This window comes from Helicoverpa zea, chromosome 14 (assembly GCF_022581195.2).
Source record: "Helicoverpa zea isolate HzStark_Cry1AcR chromosome 14, ilHelZeax1.1, whole genome shotgun sequence".
NCBI lineage: Eukaryota > Metazoa > Arthropoda > Insecta > Lepidoptera > Noctuidae > Helicoverpa > Helicoverpa zea.
The window spans coordinates 4,962,230-4,984,626 of NC_061465.1; the positions used below are offsets into that span (position 1 = coordinate 4,962,230).

At 33.8% G+C, this 22,397-nt stretch overlaps 1 protein-coding gene across 2 annotated transcripts; it reads right to left on the reverse strand.

Annotated features, from left to right (window-relative positions):
• Positions 1 to 859: 859 nt before the first annotated feature.
• On the reverse strand, positions 860 to 20,475 carry LOC124636255 (galactosylgalactosylxylosylprotein 3-beta-glucuronosyltransferase I-like). 2 transcript variants are annotated; one of them, XM_047172250.1, is made up of 6 exons: positions 20,063 to 20,475; positions 18,424 to 18,577; positions 17,750 to 17,791; positions 11,661 to 11,792; positions 5,340 to 5,561; positions 860 to 3,577 (listed from the first exon to the last, which is right to left on the reverse strand). In XM_047172250.1, the coding sequence occupies exons 1-6, from the start codon at positions 20,248 to 20,250 to the stop codon at positions 3,413 to 3,415; spliced, it is 903 nt and encodes a 300-aa protein (XP_047028206.1). In that variant the 5' UTR covers positions 20,251 to 20,475; the 3' UTR covers positions 860 to 3,412. The 2 variants fall into 2 exon arrangements, with proteins under 2 accessions (XP_047028206.1, XP_047028207.1); XM_047172251.1 differs by lacking the exon at positions 17,750 to 17,791 and having other exon boundaries at positions 20,063 to 20,462.
• Between the last annotated feature and the right edge of the window lie 1,922 nt (positions 20,476 to 22,397).

The window sequence follows — 22,397 nt, forward strand, 5'->3', positions numbered from 1 at the left end:
ATAGACATTAATTTGGATGGTTACAAACTGAGATTCGATATGCATTAAACACAGAGTCAAGTTAATGTAATTCGGCATATTTTGTAGTTCTTTTTCAATTGTAGAAAGGTAGGAAATCAGAAAAAGTACCGCAAGGATTGCACTTTGAGCCCCTCGCGATTAAATGGAAGGTAACCTTAATATTAAGGTAAAGGAAAATTGCTGATAATAGATATTTCTTTTCAGAATCGTTTACTATTTGTGATTCGTATTGTTATTCTTTGTTTATCTTATTTCAAAAACAGGGATCGTGATAAGAGTCAAAATAGCTTTTACAACATTATTCATTAACAATAATAATACAGTAACAGATAAATAAGTACAAAAAGTTATCTACGCTAAAAGGAATCAAGTATTAGACCGATTCGGAAGTTTGAGCATTTCGTAACGAACTAATTTATTATGCTTAGTTTTACAGCTAACTCTAAGATCTAGTATAAAAATCGGGGTATAACAAGTGGTCAAGTAGTGTTTGCGCCAAATAACTTTGCTACTCTGAAGTTAGCTATTTGACACATCATGCAAGCTCAGTATTGATTTATTCATATTTTTTGACTGTTGTCAGTAGTTCCGATATTCCATTCGAGTAGGCACTTCGTAAAAGGTACGCAAATAATCTTGACAGGACTTTTTTGTCACAAATATAGATATCGATTGCAAGCAAGCAATACCTCCTATCTGACTCCGGGTGGATTTTAAAGGGGAACAATAAAACTTAATAAAATCCTTATTCCGAGGAAGGTATAATGAGATACTGAAAATCCAAGTTTTCTTTTTCTAAGCATAGTATTGATTAATAAAGTTTTTTGTTTTTATTTTGAATATAAAGGTAGTTTATGGTAGATACAAGTTTTTTGTTTTTTTGAAACAAAAATGTCAGATAGGAGGTATTGCTTGCTTGCAGTCGATATATTGAAACATTAACTAAGTATACTACAATGATTTAATTGATTAGGTATTGTATTTGTTGCATTTTTTTTTGACACACACACATGAAAAGTAGTATCAAGATCGTTTCCCCGTTAAGTGCCCAGTCAAATGGAGTGTAGCTACATTCGGACAAGTAAAGCTTCTTGACAAATGAGCAAGAAGTTAAATGGCTATCTTCAGAGTTGCAAAGTTATTTGGAGCAAACTGTAACTTGAGTTACATCAGTGCAGTTTTCGTGAGCTACATTTCTCGGTACGCTATTTCTATAGTGATTCCTAGTGACTAATTAGGCCTGTAAACTAATTACAGAATACTTGGAATCTTAAATGGTACATCGGCAGTTATGGTTCAGTAAAGGCGAAAATACATTTTTTTTCTGGTATTTAATTTATTAATTGTTTTTTATTGAACCCCACTAAAAAAATGGGGAGATTATTAATATGTTCCGTATACATAAATAGCTATTAGATACAGTATTACATATACATGGTACCTTCTTAAGAAATTGTTATGATTTTTGTGAAATATGTAGGTAAGGCTTTTAACTGTATGCATATATAGAACACAAAATAAGTAGCTGCAATCCTATGGGCCGTGCTATGATACGTTATAATGATAGATTTGAATGCAAGAGATGTTATTATGAAGAACACAACACCACCTCTTTTACTTTAAAATCTGTTTCAGTATAATGTATCATATGACGGTTTTCAACTAAATAAAATAAAAGCGATACAGTTTCCGAAAATGCATTTTGGCATTTGAAGATTCCTGACATCAAAATAATACCGAACACTATAGATCGGTCATAGGCTTATATCCCTGTTTTCACTGGGAATATACAGTTACTATGCAATAACAAAATTACAGCAGTTCCATTTGAAACAATGAGCGCTAATACAAAGAACGTAGATTTTTGGCTTGTCCATTTCAAGCTTCGGTCGTTCAAAATGGACAGGCTAAAAAAATAATAATAGTTTTAAGAACAGTATTTAGTACTAAAATACACGAAAAAGTTTTACAAATACTGATTGCGTTTTATTCATATAAATTAAAGTTAGAACTTAGAATACGACCGGGTTTCGGTTTCGTAAGACCTAGTAAAATGAGTGCTAGAAAACGTTGCTGATTATGATTCTGTAATATGGACCTTATAAAACGGATATTATAGAGTCTAAAATTTTATATCGTACTCGCAATCCAGCGTAAAACTGTTCCATGCAAGAATTCAAATACCGCCTAAGCTTTACCAAACTTAATCTAGATGGCAGCACTGTTTCAAGATGGCGTTCAAATTACAGACATATTAAAAATAGCTTTGATACATGATTTTCAACTAATCTCTATGAAATAATTTACTAAAATCTAAATACAGTATTATGACGACTGTGATTATAATAATAGAAAGTTGACTTAATAAATGAATGTATCTAAAGTTTTTTTTTATATGAATTTAGACTATTGCAAAATATATACAAAAATATAAGACTAGCATTATACTAGAGGATGTTTTTTTTTTCATAAAATATAATTATGCTATTACGCTAAATTACTTATAAAACGTAAATAGTTCTTTTAATATAAAATCTAGCCTTTTCTACGCGACCCAGAATTTATTTTACAAACAAGTCGACGATATAAAAATATTTATAATACTGAACGCAATGGAACAATTTTGAAGTCTAAAACGAATTGTTCAAATAAATGTTATTATGATTGATTGTGATGAAATCATAATAATCCTACCCCACTGGGAAAGCCTCTGTATCAACTGATACTAATGCAGTTTTCATAATAAAAAGAATATACTTTTGTATCTATTAAATATGATGCAATCAATATAAAGCAAATAAATATATTATTACACGATGCCGGACTTTCTTCAATGGTCACTAAGTAAAACGAAATTGTATTTACGTTAAATACCTGAATTAAACAATATTGATCCTTATTTGTATTAGTTTTAAAGATAATTTTACAGTTTGACCTGTATTTCACACACAAGTCATTGTTTGTTATAAAATATAACTACTAGCTTGATACTAAATTATTTAATAATAAATATTGCCTTTCAATAATATACATTCAAATTGAATAAATAATAATGGTCATGTAATAATAAGCTCTTTATAATTGCACAAAATAATGTCAGACTACATTATTTAATATAAGGAATAAGTGGCATTTTGGAGCTAGAAATATCAGAATATGTATGAATTTCGTACAAAACAAATATAAATTAGAATCTACAAAACAGTAGAATATAGACGATACATTTTTGTTCTGAGTATACACCAATTGAGTATTCAAGTACTTAAAAGTAGATTGTAGAATATAAACATCGTTACGAGAACATTTTAACCCTTCAATGTATATGGGGGGTTTTTTGTTCTTTTGGGAGTTTATCCCTGTAGATAAAAGACCAGTTTAATACTGTATGGACTCAGACCTCGATATGATCGTCTGGTACGATGGGACGCTTCAGTTTCTTAGGGTTAAGTATAGAAGGTTTTTGCGTACGTGTATGCCAGACGTACACCTTTGTGCAGTTGTCCGCTAATGGCTCTAGTTCCTCTTTAGTTGTGAAGTATTTTAATATTTCACTCTCCTGTAAAAAATAAACAGTTATGGTTAGAATTGAGAAGGCGGAGTGAGATAAATAAAAAAGGCTGCAATTCATTCAAGACTAGTGAACTAATTGAGAAAATAGCTTCTACTACTTCTGACGTCCTCTCCTGTCATATGGGCAAAAAAGTTGCCAAACCAGCCCGTAGATAGGTAATAAACATTTTGTTATAATTTTGAAATAAATGACATAATATACTCGTATTATACTTCGGCCGTTCAGAGAATGCGTTCCTGACACCTATCAGTTAGTCACGACTAGTGATGGGCACAACATAACACTGAGTTCGTTACCGTTCCTTCAAAATGAACCGCCGCATTATTTTAAGATTATTTTCGTTTTAAATTGGCGGAATCATTTGTTTTATATTTTAGTTATTTAAGTGGAAACCAAAAAAAGGTAATATTCATATAATAAAATTGTTTTATTTATTCTTTGTTACAAGTACATTGAATTGAATGTGCGAACAGAATATTAATCAGACTCCGATTTGCTTGAGGAGGTGGTGTCTTCATCATCAACTTCGCCTACATGTATAATTATATTATTATCAATAACAGAATCAATCCTGATATCTCGGTCTAACAAAAGCCGGGTAATCAAATAAAAACAGATCGAAAACACTTGAAAAACGTGGTCTATGCGCACGAAACGACAACGGACGACTGTTTTAGCGTCACAAAATGGCGGCCCATAACGCCATTTGGGGTTACCATTTTTAATCTAAGTATAAAAATGCGGTTTGGTCATAGTTTTATTTTTATATTTCATAAACGTTATAATTAAGTCTTATAGTCCATTATTTTCCAATTCTTAAAAAGAAAATCAAAACGTATTATTTTATATTATAACTGTATAAGAACAGATTACGATACTTGCCTGTTATTTTTAGCACAGCACTACAAAATATAAACCGCTGACATAACCTTGTAATAGCGCAGTATAGATTTAGAAAAATATTGTTTACCAAGTTATTTGACACTCAGTTTGGCACAAAATTATAACATTCATTGATTATTGATATAATAATGTTGTTTTAATGCTCCTCAATTGTTAAAACGGTAAACAACCAGCAAAAATATTTTTATCGTAACTGCAACGCCATTGCAAAGTTACGTCGTCAGTTCAATCGCGACGTGTCAGGAACGCATTCTCTGAATGGCCGAACTATAGTGTACCTACTTTTAATTCTAAGGCTAGGAGTTTACGCAGCACGACTTCCATAATAGGATTAGATAATTATCTAAATGTTACTAAGAGACTTATAATATAATATAAGTCTTTAACACCGCTAAACCTATTGAATTAGTAAGGATTTCAAGCAAAAGTATTATGACAGCTCGTTACATAACAAAGACCAATGTAGACTTTGTTTTGTAGGTGTATTAGGAAAGTATAAGTTTTCATATTGACTAAGCCTCTGCAGTGCACGCGATTATTTTGGGGGAATTCCGTTATTATATTTCTTCGTGGGTAAAATAAATCAACGGTTATCATAATAACACATCGTGTAATTTTTGTTGCAATTCTAATGATGAATCGAATTACACGAGGAAAACACCTAATTACATATAAAATTGTAAAATACGTAATATTTATGGTAATTTTAATGCGTTTATAATATAGCTTGACTTGACTTCATTTTGATGACTAAGAATGAGTACCGTTGAGGAAGGTACTGAATTTTTCAAAATCAGCGATTCAAATCATGAACCAAATTTTAAAATTAACTTCAAAAAATTACCTGAAAACCAGACTGGACTTTTCTGGAGAACTTGGCTTCTGGATGTTCCAGGAACAGAGTAGCATTGATCGCGAACCCTGCCATGTCTATAGGGAAGGGTCGGAACGGCTTCCACCAGGCGTTGTAACCGCTCACCTTGCCGTCCGACACAAGGGGCATCTCTACTCGCATGCCCCCCACTATACCGACCGGCCAGACGCCTACTCGCTTTACTTTCCGCATCTGGAAAAATGAAAAAATATTATTTAGTGAAATCTTATTTTACAACTTCACAAAAGTGGTGTTAACATCCTTTCCTTAGGGAATAATTGTCCCTAATTTTACCTAACATCCTGAATTTTAATTAATTGTACTAATACTACAATACCAATTTAATAATTTCACCAATCCTTAGTACCAACTTCATAATTTCAAAATATTCCCGGGTCACATACGGCTAGGTACACTACCGGAAAAAAATCCCAGGGGAAGCGGGTGACACTGTGGGAAATAGTGTCTCACAAAATAATTCTTACATCAGAGCAACATCTCGTTTAGACATTTCACTGACAGGAAGGCAAATATAAAAATATTATATCGATACGCCTACTTCTCTCTAACAATGCTATTGCAATTTATTTCTCATCTCTCAATTGTTTCAGCTGTATTAACATAAACTTTAATAAGTTGTTTCATCCGAAACGAATTATACTTGCATTACAATGAGCGGACACTATTGCAGACGAATGTCAGACACGCACCAAGTAGGAATAATGTAAATATGACTAATAGAGTACCTTCGGAGCACGTTATCTTACTTTATTAATATTTTAAATGCGAATGTTTGTGTGTGATACGCAAAAACGGCTGGATGGATTTTAATAAAACTTAGTAGGCATTATTATAGCTTATATGTCAGAAGAACATAATATAGGCTACATGTACGGGAAGTCGAGAAACGGGCCAAATAACGGGAGGGTGCTTGTAATATAATACTATTTACTACTAAACACAGTTTGAGCACGGGTTTGAAGGCAGATAAGATATGAAACGTATATCAAACGGGTGCATTAGACAAAGTTGCAAACAATTTTAATCACATTATCTCGGGTAGAGTAGAGTACATTTGCTTGTATCGTATTATCAATCTTGTTCTGCAAATTAAAAACTGCCATTTCTCATTATTTTAAAGCTTCTTGTATGTTTATTGTTTATTATAATTGATAAGGAAGTCATAAACTTTATGTCAAAAGAAATAATACTGGCTACCTACGCAAAGTTCTGCTTATCTTCAACAGAAACTAGCGTGAAAATATATTAGTCACAGCTAAAACATAAATGCGTTATCGCAAACCCATAGCCGTATTTTATCGTCAAAACATCGATAAAGAGAATAATTACTTCATACATTATTATTCAGTTTCCTACTTATATTTCCGTTCCAATGATTTTATGGCGGTATAAAAGAATTTTATTGACATTACCACAGCCAAAAATATTGAGTGTTAATCACTTTATTACACGACCAGCTACTTCGAGTGGTTTCTCACACGTCCTGACGAAAGTACTTCTCGTATCTGGATAAAACATGACACCCATATTAAAAATGGGTTTCCGTTGGTAAAACAAGTTTCAAAAATAGGATGTGTATGTGTAGATCCAGAGATTAGCCCCTACAACCTCACAAATTATATGTTATCTCTTTACAATATTATTTTAATTAATTTTAGTGAGTACAGACAGGCAACAAAGAAAAATGTTGACAAGACTTAATAAATCACCAATGGATAGTAGCCTGTCGATAAAAATTAGGTCAACGAAATGCAACGGTTTTGTTAGGCAGGGTTGTCACACTTCAAGAGGCTATAGCCGTGCCCTACTTTATTTTCTTGGAAAAATCTCAAAGAAGATTTAAGACAAGTGAACATCGTCTCAAGATATACAGATTATACAACACGTACATAATACGAGTACCTAGGTACATTATTAATTGTGAAGATTAATGCAAAAATCGTTATTACGAAGACTTGATTGGGTGGACCTAGTGGCATTGAAACTAAAATTATAATTTATAATATTCTAACCAAAATTCACATGCAATAAGAAGTAATGTAATTTCACTAAATAGCACTTTACATATTCACCGGCACTTAATGTTAAGTAGGTAAAGGTCTTAACTTATTCTTAAAATAAATCATACAAGCTTTGTTTTACCATGAAGGCCGCAGTGGGATCTTACAATTTTATACATGTACAGTACTCCATGGATATGTCTGGTTTATTGTTCGTAAACCATCCTTTTTCCACGAAACAGACACAATAGTTAAACAATCTGAGTGTATCACATATGACTTAAAATTGACTAAAAATTGTCCCTAGATAGCCTAAATTATACATAGGATACATGTAGCAACCCTGAGCTACTCCCACATTTAGTGTGCTATAAATTTCGCTGGAACGCATTCAGTAATCAAGCTTTATCTATTTGTATATAGGCTAAGGAAACGAACGAGGGTAGTAACTCGCTACCAACTTGGGTTAAGAGGAAATGATAAGATAGGTAGTGTCAGTGAACCTAGCTGCTAAATCTGTGCAGATTCACAAAATTGCGTTTTGAAATTATATCTCTATATTTTGTTTAAATCAAATGAAATTATATGAAAACGTTATTGAATAACCTACTTATTCAAACAAAGAGTCTTTTCAAAGTGTCTCAATGTGGGCAATTATTTTTTTAGTGTTGCAATACCGCCACCGTTTAAAAATACAATAATAAATCTCTATACTCTTTACTCTGACTAGCGCACCAATTATTTTTTTATCCATCATACAACTCTGCAAATTATAAGCGGTGATAGAACTTAGAGGTACCTACATAGAGCAGGTTATACACAATTTCAACCTAATAATATTTTAGTGGCCAAAAACGGCGACCTAACGCATCAATAGCGACCCGAACAAAACAAAACCCGATCCATGGTGTATTCACGACCTCGCTCCTGTATTTACCAACAAAGCAATACTAAAAGCACAACAACCTCTTTTGTTTACTACAACAAGAATGGTCAACTTGTCCAATAGATACGCAGGAAGATAGCATTACATTTTCCTGTTTAATTACAACCATATTGTTATTGTTTATAAATAACAGCGTCGATCATATAACGTGTGTGTATGAATGAATGTCATTACGCAAATGTGTGTCCTTACTGACAACAAAATATCTCAGGATGTGTCATGTTATAGTTCGGCCATTCAGAGAATGCGTTCCTGACACGTCGCGATTGAACTGACGACGTAACTTTGCAATGGCGTTGCAGTTACGATAAAAATATTTTTGCTGGTTGTTTACCGTTTTAACAATTGAGGAGCATTAAAACAACATTATTATATCAATAATCAATGAATGTAGTTACGTCGTCAGTTCAATCGCGACGTGTCAGGAACGCATTCTCTGAATGGCCGAACTATAATACGTGAAATAGATAACTTTGTATGAAATAATTGTGAACTGTGTTCGTGTGGTTCAATTTAAAGTACTTATCTTTTTAACTGGTTGTAATTGGTTATTTTATATAAGCAACAAAGGTAGATTTATTAATCTCTAAAATTGAGAAAAAACCTCCATTATATAATCCTCTAATTAAATTCATTTAGCTGACAGTTTTACCTATTTAAAGAATTACTGTTCAATCATTTTTATTAATACAATTTCTGACGACTATGCATTAGGTCAAATAAATTGGGACACGCGACCATAAACTATATGTTAAAGCGTATGCAAGAGAATAGATTATAAGGTACCAAGATTTTATATCAGCTCAATATGTTCAGAGAAGACTATAAATTGATATTACTTTGACTCTTGTATCTCCAAGTACATTTTTACAATACCAAATAAAAAAGTACTTACAAAATCTCTACGAATAGTAAACCTAGTTTAAAATTGAAACTCACATGTCGTCTACAATCTGAACTGAAAGCTAGTTTTAGCTGGCTCCCTAGATATAACAGGCGGCTGTCAGTTTAAACTAGAGAGAGACTATTTCCAAATACAATGTTTCGCAACAGAACCAATCTATTCTAAGACTTTTTATAATAACCGTGTAAGTATCTAGAATAGTAGCATGAAAAGCCTTTGGCTTGAATAGGGGATGTAAATACTTAGGAGGTGTAAATGGTTGATGGTATAGTTTTCAAAACCATAAGAATTATTTTTAGCAAACATAAGTGTCACGTATACATTTCGATCAACTTGCAAAATTCAATCTGTGAGATAAAACAATGTCTCTCTCGCAATATGTGTGTACAAGATATAGATATAGACAACATAGACAAGTCCTTGGCAATGAAAACTCAGAACTTGTTGTCAAAACAAAACAAATTGCAAACTCTATGCCAACCAGTTGTCATCTTATGTATGAGCTGTCAAAACTATAACTTCGCGCGCTTTTAGCTGTCTGGCAAACGCAGTGAAGGCGATGTTAGATATAAAATAGTTAGATAGGTAATTAAAACATAGTTTAAACAGTTGATTTTATTGAATAAAATGTAGTATTGATTAACTATAATTAATGTAGGCAAAAAAGTATTATTTGCGACTGATTAGAACAAATTTTGTTTTACATAAATTTTAGGCTGATAAAAGATTTCACTTTTACTTCAGATGAAAACGCGGAAAATGAATAATTATTGATAAGATATATATGTTACTGTATTGCGTTATTATCGTAGATTCGCAATACGGGAACAATGATCATGATGTCAGAGCAAAAATACAGTTAATTTTAATGACTTCAAAACTTTGGCATTCTTTTGCGTAAATACACTCATTATAATTCTGTGTCTGTCCCTATGTTTTGGTGAAACATAAAACCCGATAAGTTTGGCGACAAAAAAATTTAGAAGCATTTGAGCTACCGGACGTTGATATAACTTTTAATAATAGATGTTTATGTATCTATGTATACTCCGTTTGAGTAGGCACTTAAGTTAAAGATAAAAAAAAATGATAGGATTTTTTAGTTAAAAATAAAATGCAGCTAAAAATAAATTGGAATACAATAACGGCATCATCATATGGGGAAACAGCACCGACGCACTATCACTCTTCATTCTACAAAAAAAACTAAACCGCATACTAACAAACATAGAACAAACATACAGCTGCAAATCATATTTCCAAAAACACAAAATACTCACATTACCATGCATCTACATATTAGAAATATGTAAATTCGTTAGGAGATACTCAAAGTTCTTTACCAAACGCGGAGACAAACACACCAATAGAACACTGAGACACAAAAATATGCTGATGCTACCTACCTCCAACATGACACTACACTCCAACAGCCCCTACGTGATGTGCATCAAAATATATAATAAATTGCCCAACAAAATTAAGGACGAAACAAGTGACACAAAGTTCACGAACATAAAATGAAATAACAAATTTTAATAAAAAAAAGCATACTATTCAATTAACGAGTATATCACCGATAAAAAAATAACCTAAAATGAAATAAAAGCAACATATAAAGAAAAATAACTATAAAACAAAGTTATGCTACACAAAAATATACGTAATATTATAATATAAATAAATACTTAAATATTATACTTCATACTACTAACTATTATATAATCTGTGATACTACTATATTACATTAAACGCCTTCCTCTCTTCTAACTATTTTGCTGTGCCCATCAGGGTCCATAATTGTGACTACCTCTATTATTTTATATTTTCCACCAAACGTACATTATGGAATGCAATAAATGATATGATATGATATGATGATAACATCAGTTACCTACTCAATCAAATGAAGCATGTTTTTACGCAGTACTTTATTTGTTTAATATGTTTTGTACAAAAAGTCCTATCAAAAATATTTACCTTTTGTTAAGTGCCATCTGCAATATACTATAGGTTATTATTATAAGAGCGAAAATAATTCTATTTAATACGCTGCTATGGCTGAACCGATAAGAAATGAAATTTTGCACGGAAATATAATCATCGGCACGAATCTTGAGCGCTAACCTTCACCTGCGCAGAAGCAATTTATTGGGTCCCTTTTGTAGTATGAAGTGAGGCGCGGGGGCGGGCTAAAGCGGTGATTAGTCCGCAGCGCATCGCGTCTAAGCCATCACTCGGGATTGGTTCTTCGCTAATAAATCACTTCTGCGCAGGTGAAGGTCAGCGCTCAAGATTCGTGCCGATGATTCTAGGTAGCATTAAGAAATAGATAGTGCATCTATTATCCGGAATTATCCGGGGTACGAATGAAGTCGCAGACGAACTCATAGTCATTATAAAGTTGCAAACAGCATTACCTCATCAAAGACTTTGAGCGAGTAGGTATTGTCATCGTCCATGAAGTACACAACGCCTGCTTTGTTTTCGCTCTTGTCCAAATGGCCCCTTAGCCAGTCCAATGCCAGATTCCTTTGTTCCACACCACTCGCCTGAAATGTTTTACAAACCAATTACTTGAATTTTCATTCATAGAACCACGTTTTGTGTTAATAAAGAAAACTTCACAGTTCAGTTATTTGCCACAAAATATAGCTGATGTCAGGATTCAGAGACGTTTTTCAAACTTGAAATTCTCTTGTAAAGGTTTGGCATTTTTAAGTTTAGTTATTTGAATGTTTATCCTGAATTCTGCAGCTATATCAAACATCCCAAATTAACTTTAATTTACACGAAGAACAAAATACATCCAGTACATATCAGATGGTTTATCATAGACATAGATTGTCGTGCCTATTAAAATAAATTAATAGGCGTCTGATGAACAAATCTTGACATTTTAGATTACATAGTAAAAGAAGATAGACCAATATAACAGCAGATCCCCGTATTCTACGTATTTTCGGAAAATCAACGACTATACTTAGGTATTTTGATAGCAATTTGTGCCCAAAATTGCCAACGATTCTTATCATCAATGTACAAGCTACTCACATTTTGTACAATAATATTATGTAAGTAGTGATTACTTTAAAAAGATAAAAGTCTTATCCATATTATTTGATTAGCTACTGAGCATTAGATGCATACAATTTGTTTAGACGCACCACTTCATTTTGATGTTCTAATTTTAATTTTTAGGTGCCGTCTTGCCGTCATTTTATAATTCGTACTTAACGCTCAAAATAGGGCAAGTTTTGAGCATGTTGAATTAAATTTTGACCAACATTTGACATTTGACATTTGACCAAAATTTTGAACAACATTTTTCTCATTATGTGCAAGAGCACATAATGAGAACCTGACAAGTAAAGCTGACTCATTTTAAGAAAATTAATCACACCAGAACATTTTTTAAACACACCCGAAAACTTGTGTTAATTGTATTGATTAAAATAATGAAGATCAGAGAAATAGTTCACAATAAATAATAATAAAAGTTTGAAGAGATGTCAATACAGCACTCACACACCCAAAAGAATCTCAGTAAAAAAATAGTTAAACGCTTTAGAATTAAGATATGTTTCTATTAGTTAAATTATAATTGAACATAAAACAATAAATAAGTATTTTTTATAGTAAAACATTTACATTTTTATAGGCCAATTGTTATTCGCAAGGATCAGTAAACAGATCAACTTGCAAATTATTTAGTGATGAGGTCACTGTTTAATTAAAAATATAATATTATTAATGAAGTTTCTATTAGATTGCTATAGCTACAGCACTGTGATTTTGTTACCTAATATTTTAAGTACAAATATCTAAAATATTGATATTTTCATACCTAAATCTATACTAATATTATAAAGAGGAAAACTTTGTTTGTTTGGTTGTAATGAATAGGCTCAAAAACTACTGCACCGTTTTAAAAAATTCTTTCACCATTCTAAAGCTACATTATCCACGAGTAACATAGGCTATATTTTATCCCGGTACGGGCAGTAGTTACCACAGGACGCGGGTAAAACCGCGGGAAAACGGCTAGTAGTTCATATTTTGAAAGGCTTTGTCGATAATGCGATTACTCCGCCCACTAAAACGATTATATTTGGGAAGAACTACAAAAATATGGAAATATAAAAAGCAGATTACCTATTCTTCCACAATGAGTTAGTTTATTTTCATGCTATATAAATAATAATAATAAGAAGGTCCCGTAAAGAGCAAACTCATTACAGATTGTCATTGAAGTCTGTAAATAAGAACTACAGTGGTACATTTCTATCGAATATAAGTAATTGTTATTTGTAAGCACTTATTGCACCCTTGAGCACCATGAAAATAAAGGGTCCGACCAAACCATAGTGGATTTCGGTTAAAATAACGCTATAGTCAAGAAATTAGCCTAACATAAATAGATACCTACATAATATTATATCATCGGCTAAAAACCGTGTGAATTAAAAATAACGCATGACATCAATATGCAACATTGACCAAAGCCGGACACCCATCCGAATTAATATTTTTAAACATTGAAGTTCAGCTATTTCTACAGAGTGTTATGGGTCATTCTAAGTTAAGAGGTAATTCGTTGTATGAAATGGCGGCACGAGTTTTTTTTTATATATTTTTACTTAAGTATACATTTTTAAATGTAAACGGCTACGTTGAAAACGTTTACAAAGGGGCCAGTCAATTTTTTGGGTTTATCTCGTTTTATAAGTGACCAGGGGAAATACACAATACAGGGGAGAGACAAGGTGTACAGGGGAAGATACTTCATGAACAGGGAAGAGATAAAAAATATAACAAGGTTAATTTTAAGAATCATCTTTATTTATTTTAATTATGAATTATTTATAATCAGACTTTTCATTTCTTAGCAGTCTTATGTGCTAGGTACAAAACATGAAAAACAATAATAAAAAGAAACAAAAACAAAAAATTCTCTTTTGAATAACAGTAACTTGAAATATGGAGAGAAAAAGCAAAAATTCGTAGAAGACGTTTAGCACTCCAAGATATAAGTAATGCTTTTGTAACACCACCATGTTCAGATAATGCCCAAGTAGCATTCGGGGTTCTATATAAGATGTCTAGTCGTTCACATGTACTCTACAAGCTGTGTATGTCAGCTGTACATGAGCTGTATAGCTTGATATAATGCTTTTATTGAACCAGTTTGGGCACAAATTAGACAGCCTTAAGTTCACTATGGCTGTACATTAGAAGTATAATAGCATTATAATAGCAGTTTAAGTAGTAACATCGGACTTAAGGCTGACTTACGGCACTATATGGAACGCAGTGTGAACCATTCAACGTGCATGAGTGTAATAAAGAGTAATAAGTGGCTAAATACACAGCCTTCACAGTTAAAATCGGACAAAAGTACTCCAGTAAGCTACCTTAAATTCACTTGTGTCCTAAATTATTTCCACATTTTCAAATATTAGTTTGACAATTGTAAGGAGTGCATGGATTCGGGGCAAACTAACTCCGGCGGATTATTATTATAAAATAACATGCGGTAGTACCTGTTTTATATACTATATCATGTTAATGCCATGGGAATGCAACTTTATCGTGAAATGTATACATATTGACAATTAAAATTTTCACGCGCCTCTGTAAAAACGCTTTATTCATTTTGAAATATTTAAAACTGGCTGAGAGGAAAATTTACATCTTCAGTTTTTGATATTTTATTGGCATTATAATTATACTACGGTAATTAATTTTAACATGAAACCAAAACTCATTCGCTCTATCTGCGTATTTTGTGATAAATCTGCATTAATCTTGTAGATTTATTTGGTAAATATTTTAGGTTACGTAGAACAAAATGGTGGAAATGAAATACGGCTATGTGAACTGTTATATAGCCCTTCTAACAGCCTACAGTCCACATGTGAATGATTTAAACACCTCTGTACAGATAGTAAAAAAAAGGTTATTTTAAGTATCACAAACAAGTCCTAATACAGCTACTGGCTGTATAACAGTCTAAGACAAGTAGACATAACAGCCTTTGGCTTTATAAATGACCAGAAGTGTTCTGTTAAAATGCTAGCTCTATAACATCGAACAAGTAGGCCGTTAAACAGCGGTTGCCGTATCTCTACCCTACTATAATGCTCTTAGTCAGAAAGCTGACTAAAGGATAGTTGTTAGAGTAATATAACACCCATAACCGTATAAAAGTATTACTCTACACTCCTGTAAGTCCCTTAGACAGGCATAGGTGTAATTAATTACAATAATGCAGCTAATACATCACGAGTGAACTGTAGTAATGCTTTAAGTTCACCTGTGAACTAAATGTGTACTCTTAAATGGAACAAAATGCTACTTGGGTGAAGGCCCACCGCCTCCTCAAAATATAAACAGGCGAACGTAGGCAGCACAGCAAAAATTCAACTTTTTTTTAACGACGTCAAAAAGCATCAAAAGTCGCAGGCCTTTTATGTGCCAGGGCCGCGGTATCTCTTTTGAACAACCCGCAGCCCTGGCAGGCCTTGGCCCTACTGGGCCCCGCTGGGGATGCTGACATCTCTTTGAGGAGCGCGTGGAACAACGCGCGCCGCCGACACGGGTCTGTTGTCTAAAAATAGACATGAGCGATGAGCCACCCGAACTCACCGCTCACAGACCTACGCCTACGGTGGCCGGGAGTCGTCTCGCGACACCCGGCGCCCGTGGTGTCTACCTGCTCCAGCGCGGCGGCCGGGATGAGAGGTGCGAAACAGTCATGCTCGAGAAGGAGGCGACGGCATCCCATTCCCTCTCGCCCCGGACCATGGCCTGAACCAGGGCCGGACGCGAGAGGTCGCCGCCGCCTAAAGAGCCTCGACGAGGACCCGGCGGTGCCCTTCCCACGCAGGGCACTCCTGGACTGTATGGTCCACCGTGTCCTCGGGGTTGTCCGCACAGTGGTGACACCCAGGTGCCTCCTCACGACCGATTCGATGCAGGTACCTCTCGAAACAACCGTGTCCAGTGAGGACCTGCGTCATGCGGTACGTGAGGGCGCCGTGACTCCTCCCGAGCCACTCCTCAAAGAGGGGACTTACCGCCACTATGGTGGCGTGCCCTGCACTGGGTTGCGACAGTCGTTCCCTCCAGGCCACCATGAGATCGCGCCGGAGCTCCGCCCGCTGCTCGACAACTTGCCGCGGCAACGGAGTTCCCTCCCGGCCCTCCTGAGCCTCCTCTCGCCAGTAGTACAGGCGCAAGAAGACTCTCGCCTCCAGATCCCACGGTGGCAGTCTGGCAGTAGGCCAGCTGCTTCGCGGGAGATCGTGCAGCAAAAGTCCACTCGAGCAAGAAAAGCAAGAAACCTGAAAATAAAAAAACAAGCGGAAGAAATAGATCCACTTAAATCTGTGCAGTCCAACGCTACAAAAAAAAACAAGTACAACGATGAAATACTTATCCGGGTCATTTTTAATTCTTTGATATCGTAATCGTTTGCTATCCTCTTCTTTTCAAGCCATTTTTCTGTAAATAAATTGTGTTGTAAAACTAAAATAAGCATAACGCCAAGTAAAGGATTAGAGAAAACTAGAAGTATTAATGGAAACGCGTAAAAATGTATCTCCCCTGGACATTAAGTATCTCCCCTGCCATCAAAAGAGCCAGGGGAAATACGCCAGGGGAGATACATTTTCGATAGAAATCTAAAATAGCCGTAAAAGTATTTCGCGCACGTCATTCACACACAAACATAACAATGTACACACTATTCATAGTAAATATTGAAGTATATGTTAGTATTTTAACAAAAAATTGCAATGTAAAACTTACCAGAGGAAAGACTGCATTCACATAACTCTTCTGCACCCAGCGAGTAGCGTGAACGAAATGGCCGACAATAAAGGCGGCGCAGTTGCTTATGCGCCGTTTGCTGCTAACTTCACGTTACACACTATGCATTCAAGGTCACAACTTCTACAGACTAGGAGAGCAAAACTGATTTTTGAACGAAAACAAAAGACCAGGGGACGAGACACGAAACTCGGTGGACAAATTTCGGTGTTCATATTTTTTTTAAAGAATTGAAATAAAAGCACTTTTACTTGTAAGATACTATTACTAAGTTTACTGTCCCTATAAAATTAAAGAGTTTATAATAATTATTGAATTTTAATACATTCATAATTACTGATTTACAAATAAAGTCGGTTGGGGGACAGACCAGGGGAGAGACATTTTTCATATATTAGAGCTTATTGTGACTTAATTACGTACATTTCTGCAATAAATTTGAGTGACCACATAGGAAACATTTAGTTTTAAGTGATAAATAGGTTATTTGTAAAGTTTATTGAAAAAAATGTATTTTTTTGTTGTTGCCGTCGAAAGTACTTCTTAACTTAGAATGACCCTTATAACAACCGAAGTCTACTGAAAATACACTATACAACCCCCAAACATCACAACCCACATAATTCATGTAATAAGTATTGGTTGAACATGCATATTTTACGATATTGTCACTTACTAAAAGACCTCTGGCCCCTTTTATTCTCATTAAAGGCACAGGCTGCAAAAGGACAAATCACTTATTCACACGAGTAGGTATTTGACCAGTATATTGTTGCATGAGGTAATAAATAGTAGTACTTTATCACCTATTTGAATGGTCCATTAATAACAATACTGCCAACAATAGATTCCTAGTGTTATCTTTTCATAGCAATCTAATGCCTACGGAACAACTAAATAAAATGCAAGTTTTGTTGCCATGGTTAAAGTATGAGTTTCCTTAATAATTGGCAAACATACGCAATACCAGGATGTGTTGTATGTGCTTGTTTTAAACAGACATATATTAATATCCATCACCTGAAACGTTAATTTAAATCAGGGTAAAAAGCTAGATATATCTCTGCGGGAATCAATGGTCTTGCAAGCAAGCTGTCAAGGACAAGTCAGACAGAAGATTCCGAAGGGTAGCTTGACATGCAGCTCTGATATATGTAAACTATATGATTTTTTAACCATCAACGACATAAACAACAAACTAATTAATAAGTTAACCGTATTTGAGCATACAAAAGGCAATTTTTGAAATACTACAATGAAAAAAATATATTTCCTAAGATAAAGTGTGATTGCTGTGAACCTATATTTTCTACTTATTTTTTATCGATTAAAAAAGATGTTCATACATACCGTTGAATGTTTTGTTTTATGAGTTTTAATATTAAGGTGTGTATATTTTAAGTTTGACTCTTTGAGCAAGTTCGCAACCAACTTTGTCTTCTCCAAGGAGTCTTCGATCACAACCCAATGGAAGTTCTTCACATGCATCAGAGTTTGTGATAACCTGGAAAAAAAGAAATTATTAAAAACTGCTTCTTTGGATGCACTTAAACTGCACTCCTGCAGAAATATAGTTTCTGAAAATGATTGAACTTTTTAAGCCCCAATGCTATTGTAAGTTTGACTGCTATGTGCGTTTGTCTGTCTGTGACATCCTCTTGAACAGATAAACCACCTTGAATGCACTTTTTTTTATGAATATATATATTTATGTTTCTTGGATATTTAAGTATTATTTAATTCAGTTCAGACAATGTTAAGTTAATAACTTAACATTTTAACTTAAAGTTATTAGCTCTTTTTCTGGTTTTAGTTACTTATACAGTTTAACCCTTCAGAAAATTATTTATAAATGATAAAGGGTACTAGACCACCTGATAAAATATTGCTAGTGATATTTTTTGTTCTAAGCTTTAGTTACAATGTCAAAGAAATGTCATTTTAATGATAATTTGCACAATTGGCAAGTGTTTAAACTGAATGATAATGTATTGCAACAAACTGTATTTTGCATAGCAATAGTCAATGAAATACTTAAAGATTGTGTCAACATGTTGGTTGCATTTAAGAACATTGCAATGTTGAATAGGCTTACTCTTACCTACCAAGTAAGACATTCAGCCATATTTTTGCTTCTACTTGACGAAGTCAAAAACTCACAAAACTCACTTACAAAAACAAATTAAAAAGTAATCAACTTTAAATGATAACTGAGACACAAAAAAATAACAAGTTTGAAAAGTTTATTTGCAATTATTAAAATTAGATTAATTAACAATGCGTTCTTATTTAATTTACCAGTTTCGTGGATTGTTACTAGGTACAATAACATTTAAAAAAACATTTCAATACTCTTTTGCCAAAAAAATTGAAGGCTCATTAGCAATTTGCATTTCAATTTATATACCTTTTTTACATATTTATTGAATTTTATTTAGTCCATTTAAATTAAAAACTATTCAAGCACAAAACCTATTTCTTTTTTAATGTGTAAAATTATTTAAATATTTCATTTTTAAATTATTTATCTATGGTAAATAGTAGTTTCTATGTTCTTATATTATTTTTGCTGTGGCATTTGCATTTCAATGAACTTTTTTAATGGTAACTTGGCACAGTATAATAAATTCACATTTCCTTTTAAAGTACAGCATAAATATTCAACTGATTCATACACTTCATAAATGTTGCATATTCAATGAAAGCAGACAAGATTTTTTAATAAGCAAGTACCTATACTGCCAATTTCCCAGAACCGAAAAGTGACTAAATAAAACAACAGGTTTATGAACTCTACCAATGCATCTTAATTTCGGCCTCAAACATACTCAGCTCAATGTATGTACTCATTGTGAAAACACATCAATTAACCAATTAAACTAATCGTCGGTTTACCAAGATCTATTGCCAAATGCTTAAGCTAAACAGATGAGGTAAGATAAACCATAAATCAAGGGTAGGAGAATCACGATAAACATTATATTCTTACCTTGTAAGATCCGCCTTTTGTGCCAGCCTCACGTACGTCGGAGTAATCCCGTAAATAACCGGGAGATATGGACTCACTTCTGCATTAAACTGACATTGAAAAGCGGGCCGTGTATTAAATAAAAATAATAAAACGAAAACTAACATCCCGATTGCTAGATATTGCTTCTTGATGTTTACAAAAGGCATCTTATTGTCGATCACTTTCCGATCAATTATTTCTTATGGACACTTTGTACGTGCGTCTCACAGTCAATGATACATTATTGTACACACTACACAGTTCGGTTTACAAATAAATTGTAAAATAATTTGTAACTCGAGTCCGCTGATGCGGCCGATTCGCCGTCGACGAATGACAGATTGATTTGACGCTTTCATTCACAGATAATTTACGAATGCGTCAGAATATGAAAAGCTTACAGTGGAAACTCTGTCTCTTTCAGTCTAACGTAAACACACTACTTCTTAGAAAAGGACGCAAGTTTCACGGCAGTGCAGATACCATTGAGTAATATTGTCACTAAAATTCTGAAAAATTATTTTTTGTTTAATAAAATATGAAAGCTTTTCTTTTTATAATTTAATTTTCCATGTACATAAATAACTGAATATTATTCATTCAATATTTTATGTGCGTACTCCTGCATTCACTAGCGGCATCTATTACTGGTTATACTTAATCAAATAACTCTTCGGGTTTCCGCTATTCCATTCGTTTTTCAAAAGGTCCATAGATGGCAGTGTTGTCAATCTTGAATCTGTAAAGAAAAAATGGGAAAAATCTGGGTTCAAATGTGAGAAAACTCTGGGTGGGAAATTAATCTGGTTTCTTATTCTTTCAAATAGGACTTTCTGTTGAATTATTTTTTTTGTTCGGAAAAACTAAACGCGTCGAACGGGCCGAGCAAACGAATATTAGTCCGCATAGTCCGCATCGAATCGTACGATTCGGCTCGGCTTTAACACTCACAAGTCACATAAGTTTCTTCGACGCGTTCGGTGCTTTCAACGTGTTCGTCTCCAGTACATATGTATGTCACCATAGATAAGGTTCAAGTAATTAGGTCAGTACATTACTTTTTTAATACCTAACTACTTAAAAATCAGCATCCAAATCGGTTGACCCTATCAGCTATGATGCTAATGATAAAGCGCTTTAAGTAGGTAGGTATATAAATACTTACTTAATTAAAATATGGATTTATCCTTTTTTATCATCTGCTAAACACCAAACTTTGTTATCAACGACAACTCATGAACTTGACATAGGTATCATCTGCAGCAGCTCTCCTTACCAAAACAACCCGGACTGCACTGTTTCTTGATTTTGACTTGATTTTTAGTATCCAAATAACGGAAGTGAGAAACTTAGGTATTCATACTTAATATTTCACGCTAAATCTGCTTCTTGGTCCTACATGAAATGGTTACCATTCTCAGAGATAGAATAGGCAGGTAGATAGGTACCGTTTTCCCTACTGCCGTCATAACTAAGAATGCAGTAATCGCAAAATGGCGGTTACGAGATAAACGCAAAAAACATATTTCATATCATCTGAGCAAGATGTTCGTATTTTATTGGTCATAATATATATCTAAAAATTCGGAAAAAAATCAAGCTTTTACAATATAATTTTCCCTTATTTAATTTACTAATATATGCAATTATAATACGTATTACTGCGTTTTGGTTTAGTATCAGGTTGTTTCCGAGTCACAGGATACTAAAACTAAATGCGGCACTTGCGCGTATTACTGCATTATGTCTTAGCACAAGTCGATTACTGCATTATTTTTTAGTAATTATTGCCATTATTATATGCTCGGAACTATATAAGTTGAAGTGTACTGTGTCTTCTCAAGGACTTATATATGTATAATAGGTGCATTTTAAGATTAAGGTTTTTTAGTCTCTTAGCTAACTTAGGTCGTTCCTAAGTTTTTACATCGTGGAATGCAAATAAAGTATTGAGTAAACTATACGAATGTTAAAAACCTACTTCATGTTCCTTACTCCACCGATGACGTCGCCGAACTGATTTACTAAGACAAAACGCGGCAATGGATCGCACTGCTACGAGTTTCGCAATCCTTTACTACACTTAAATGCAGTAATGTAGAGTACTGCGTTTTAATTTATCAATTTGTCTACTGAATTTAAAACAAAATAATAAAGTAGTGGATATTACTGCATTCTGTTTTAGGGTATTCTTGCAAGTACTGCATTTTTTCTTAGGCCATGTTTAATACTGCGTTTTTTATTATCATTGAAGCAGTTTTTATGCAAGTACGGCGAAAATCATTACATAAAAAACATACTTGGAGTGATTTTT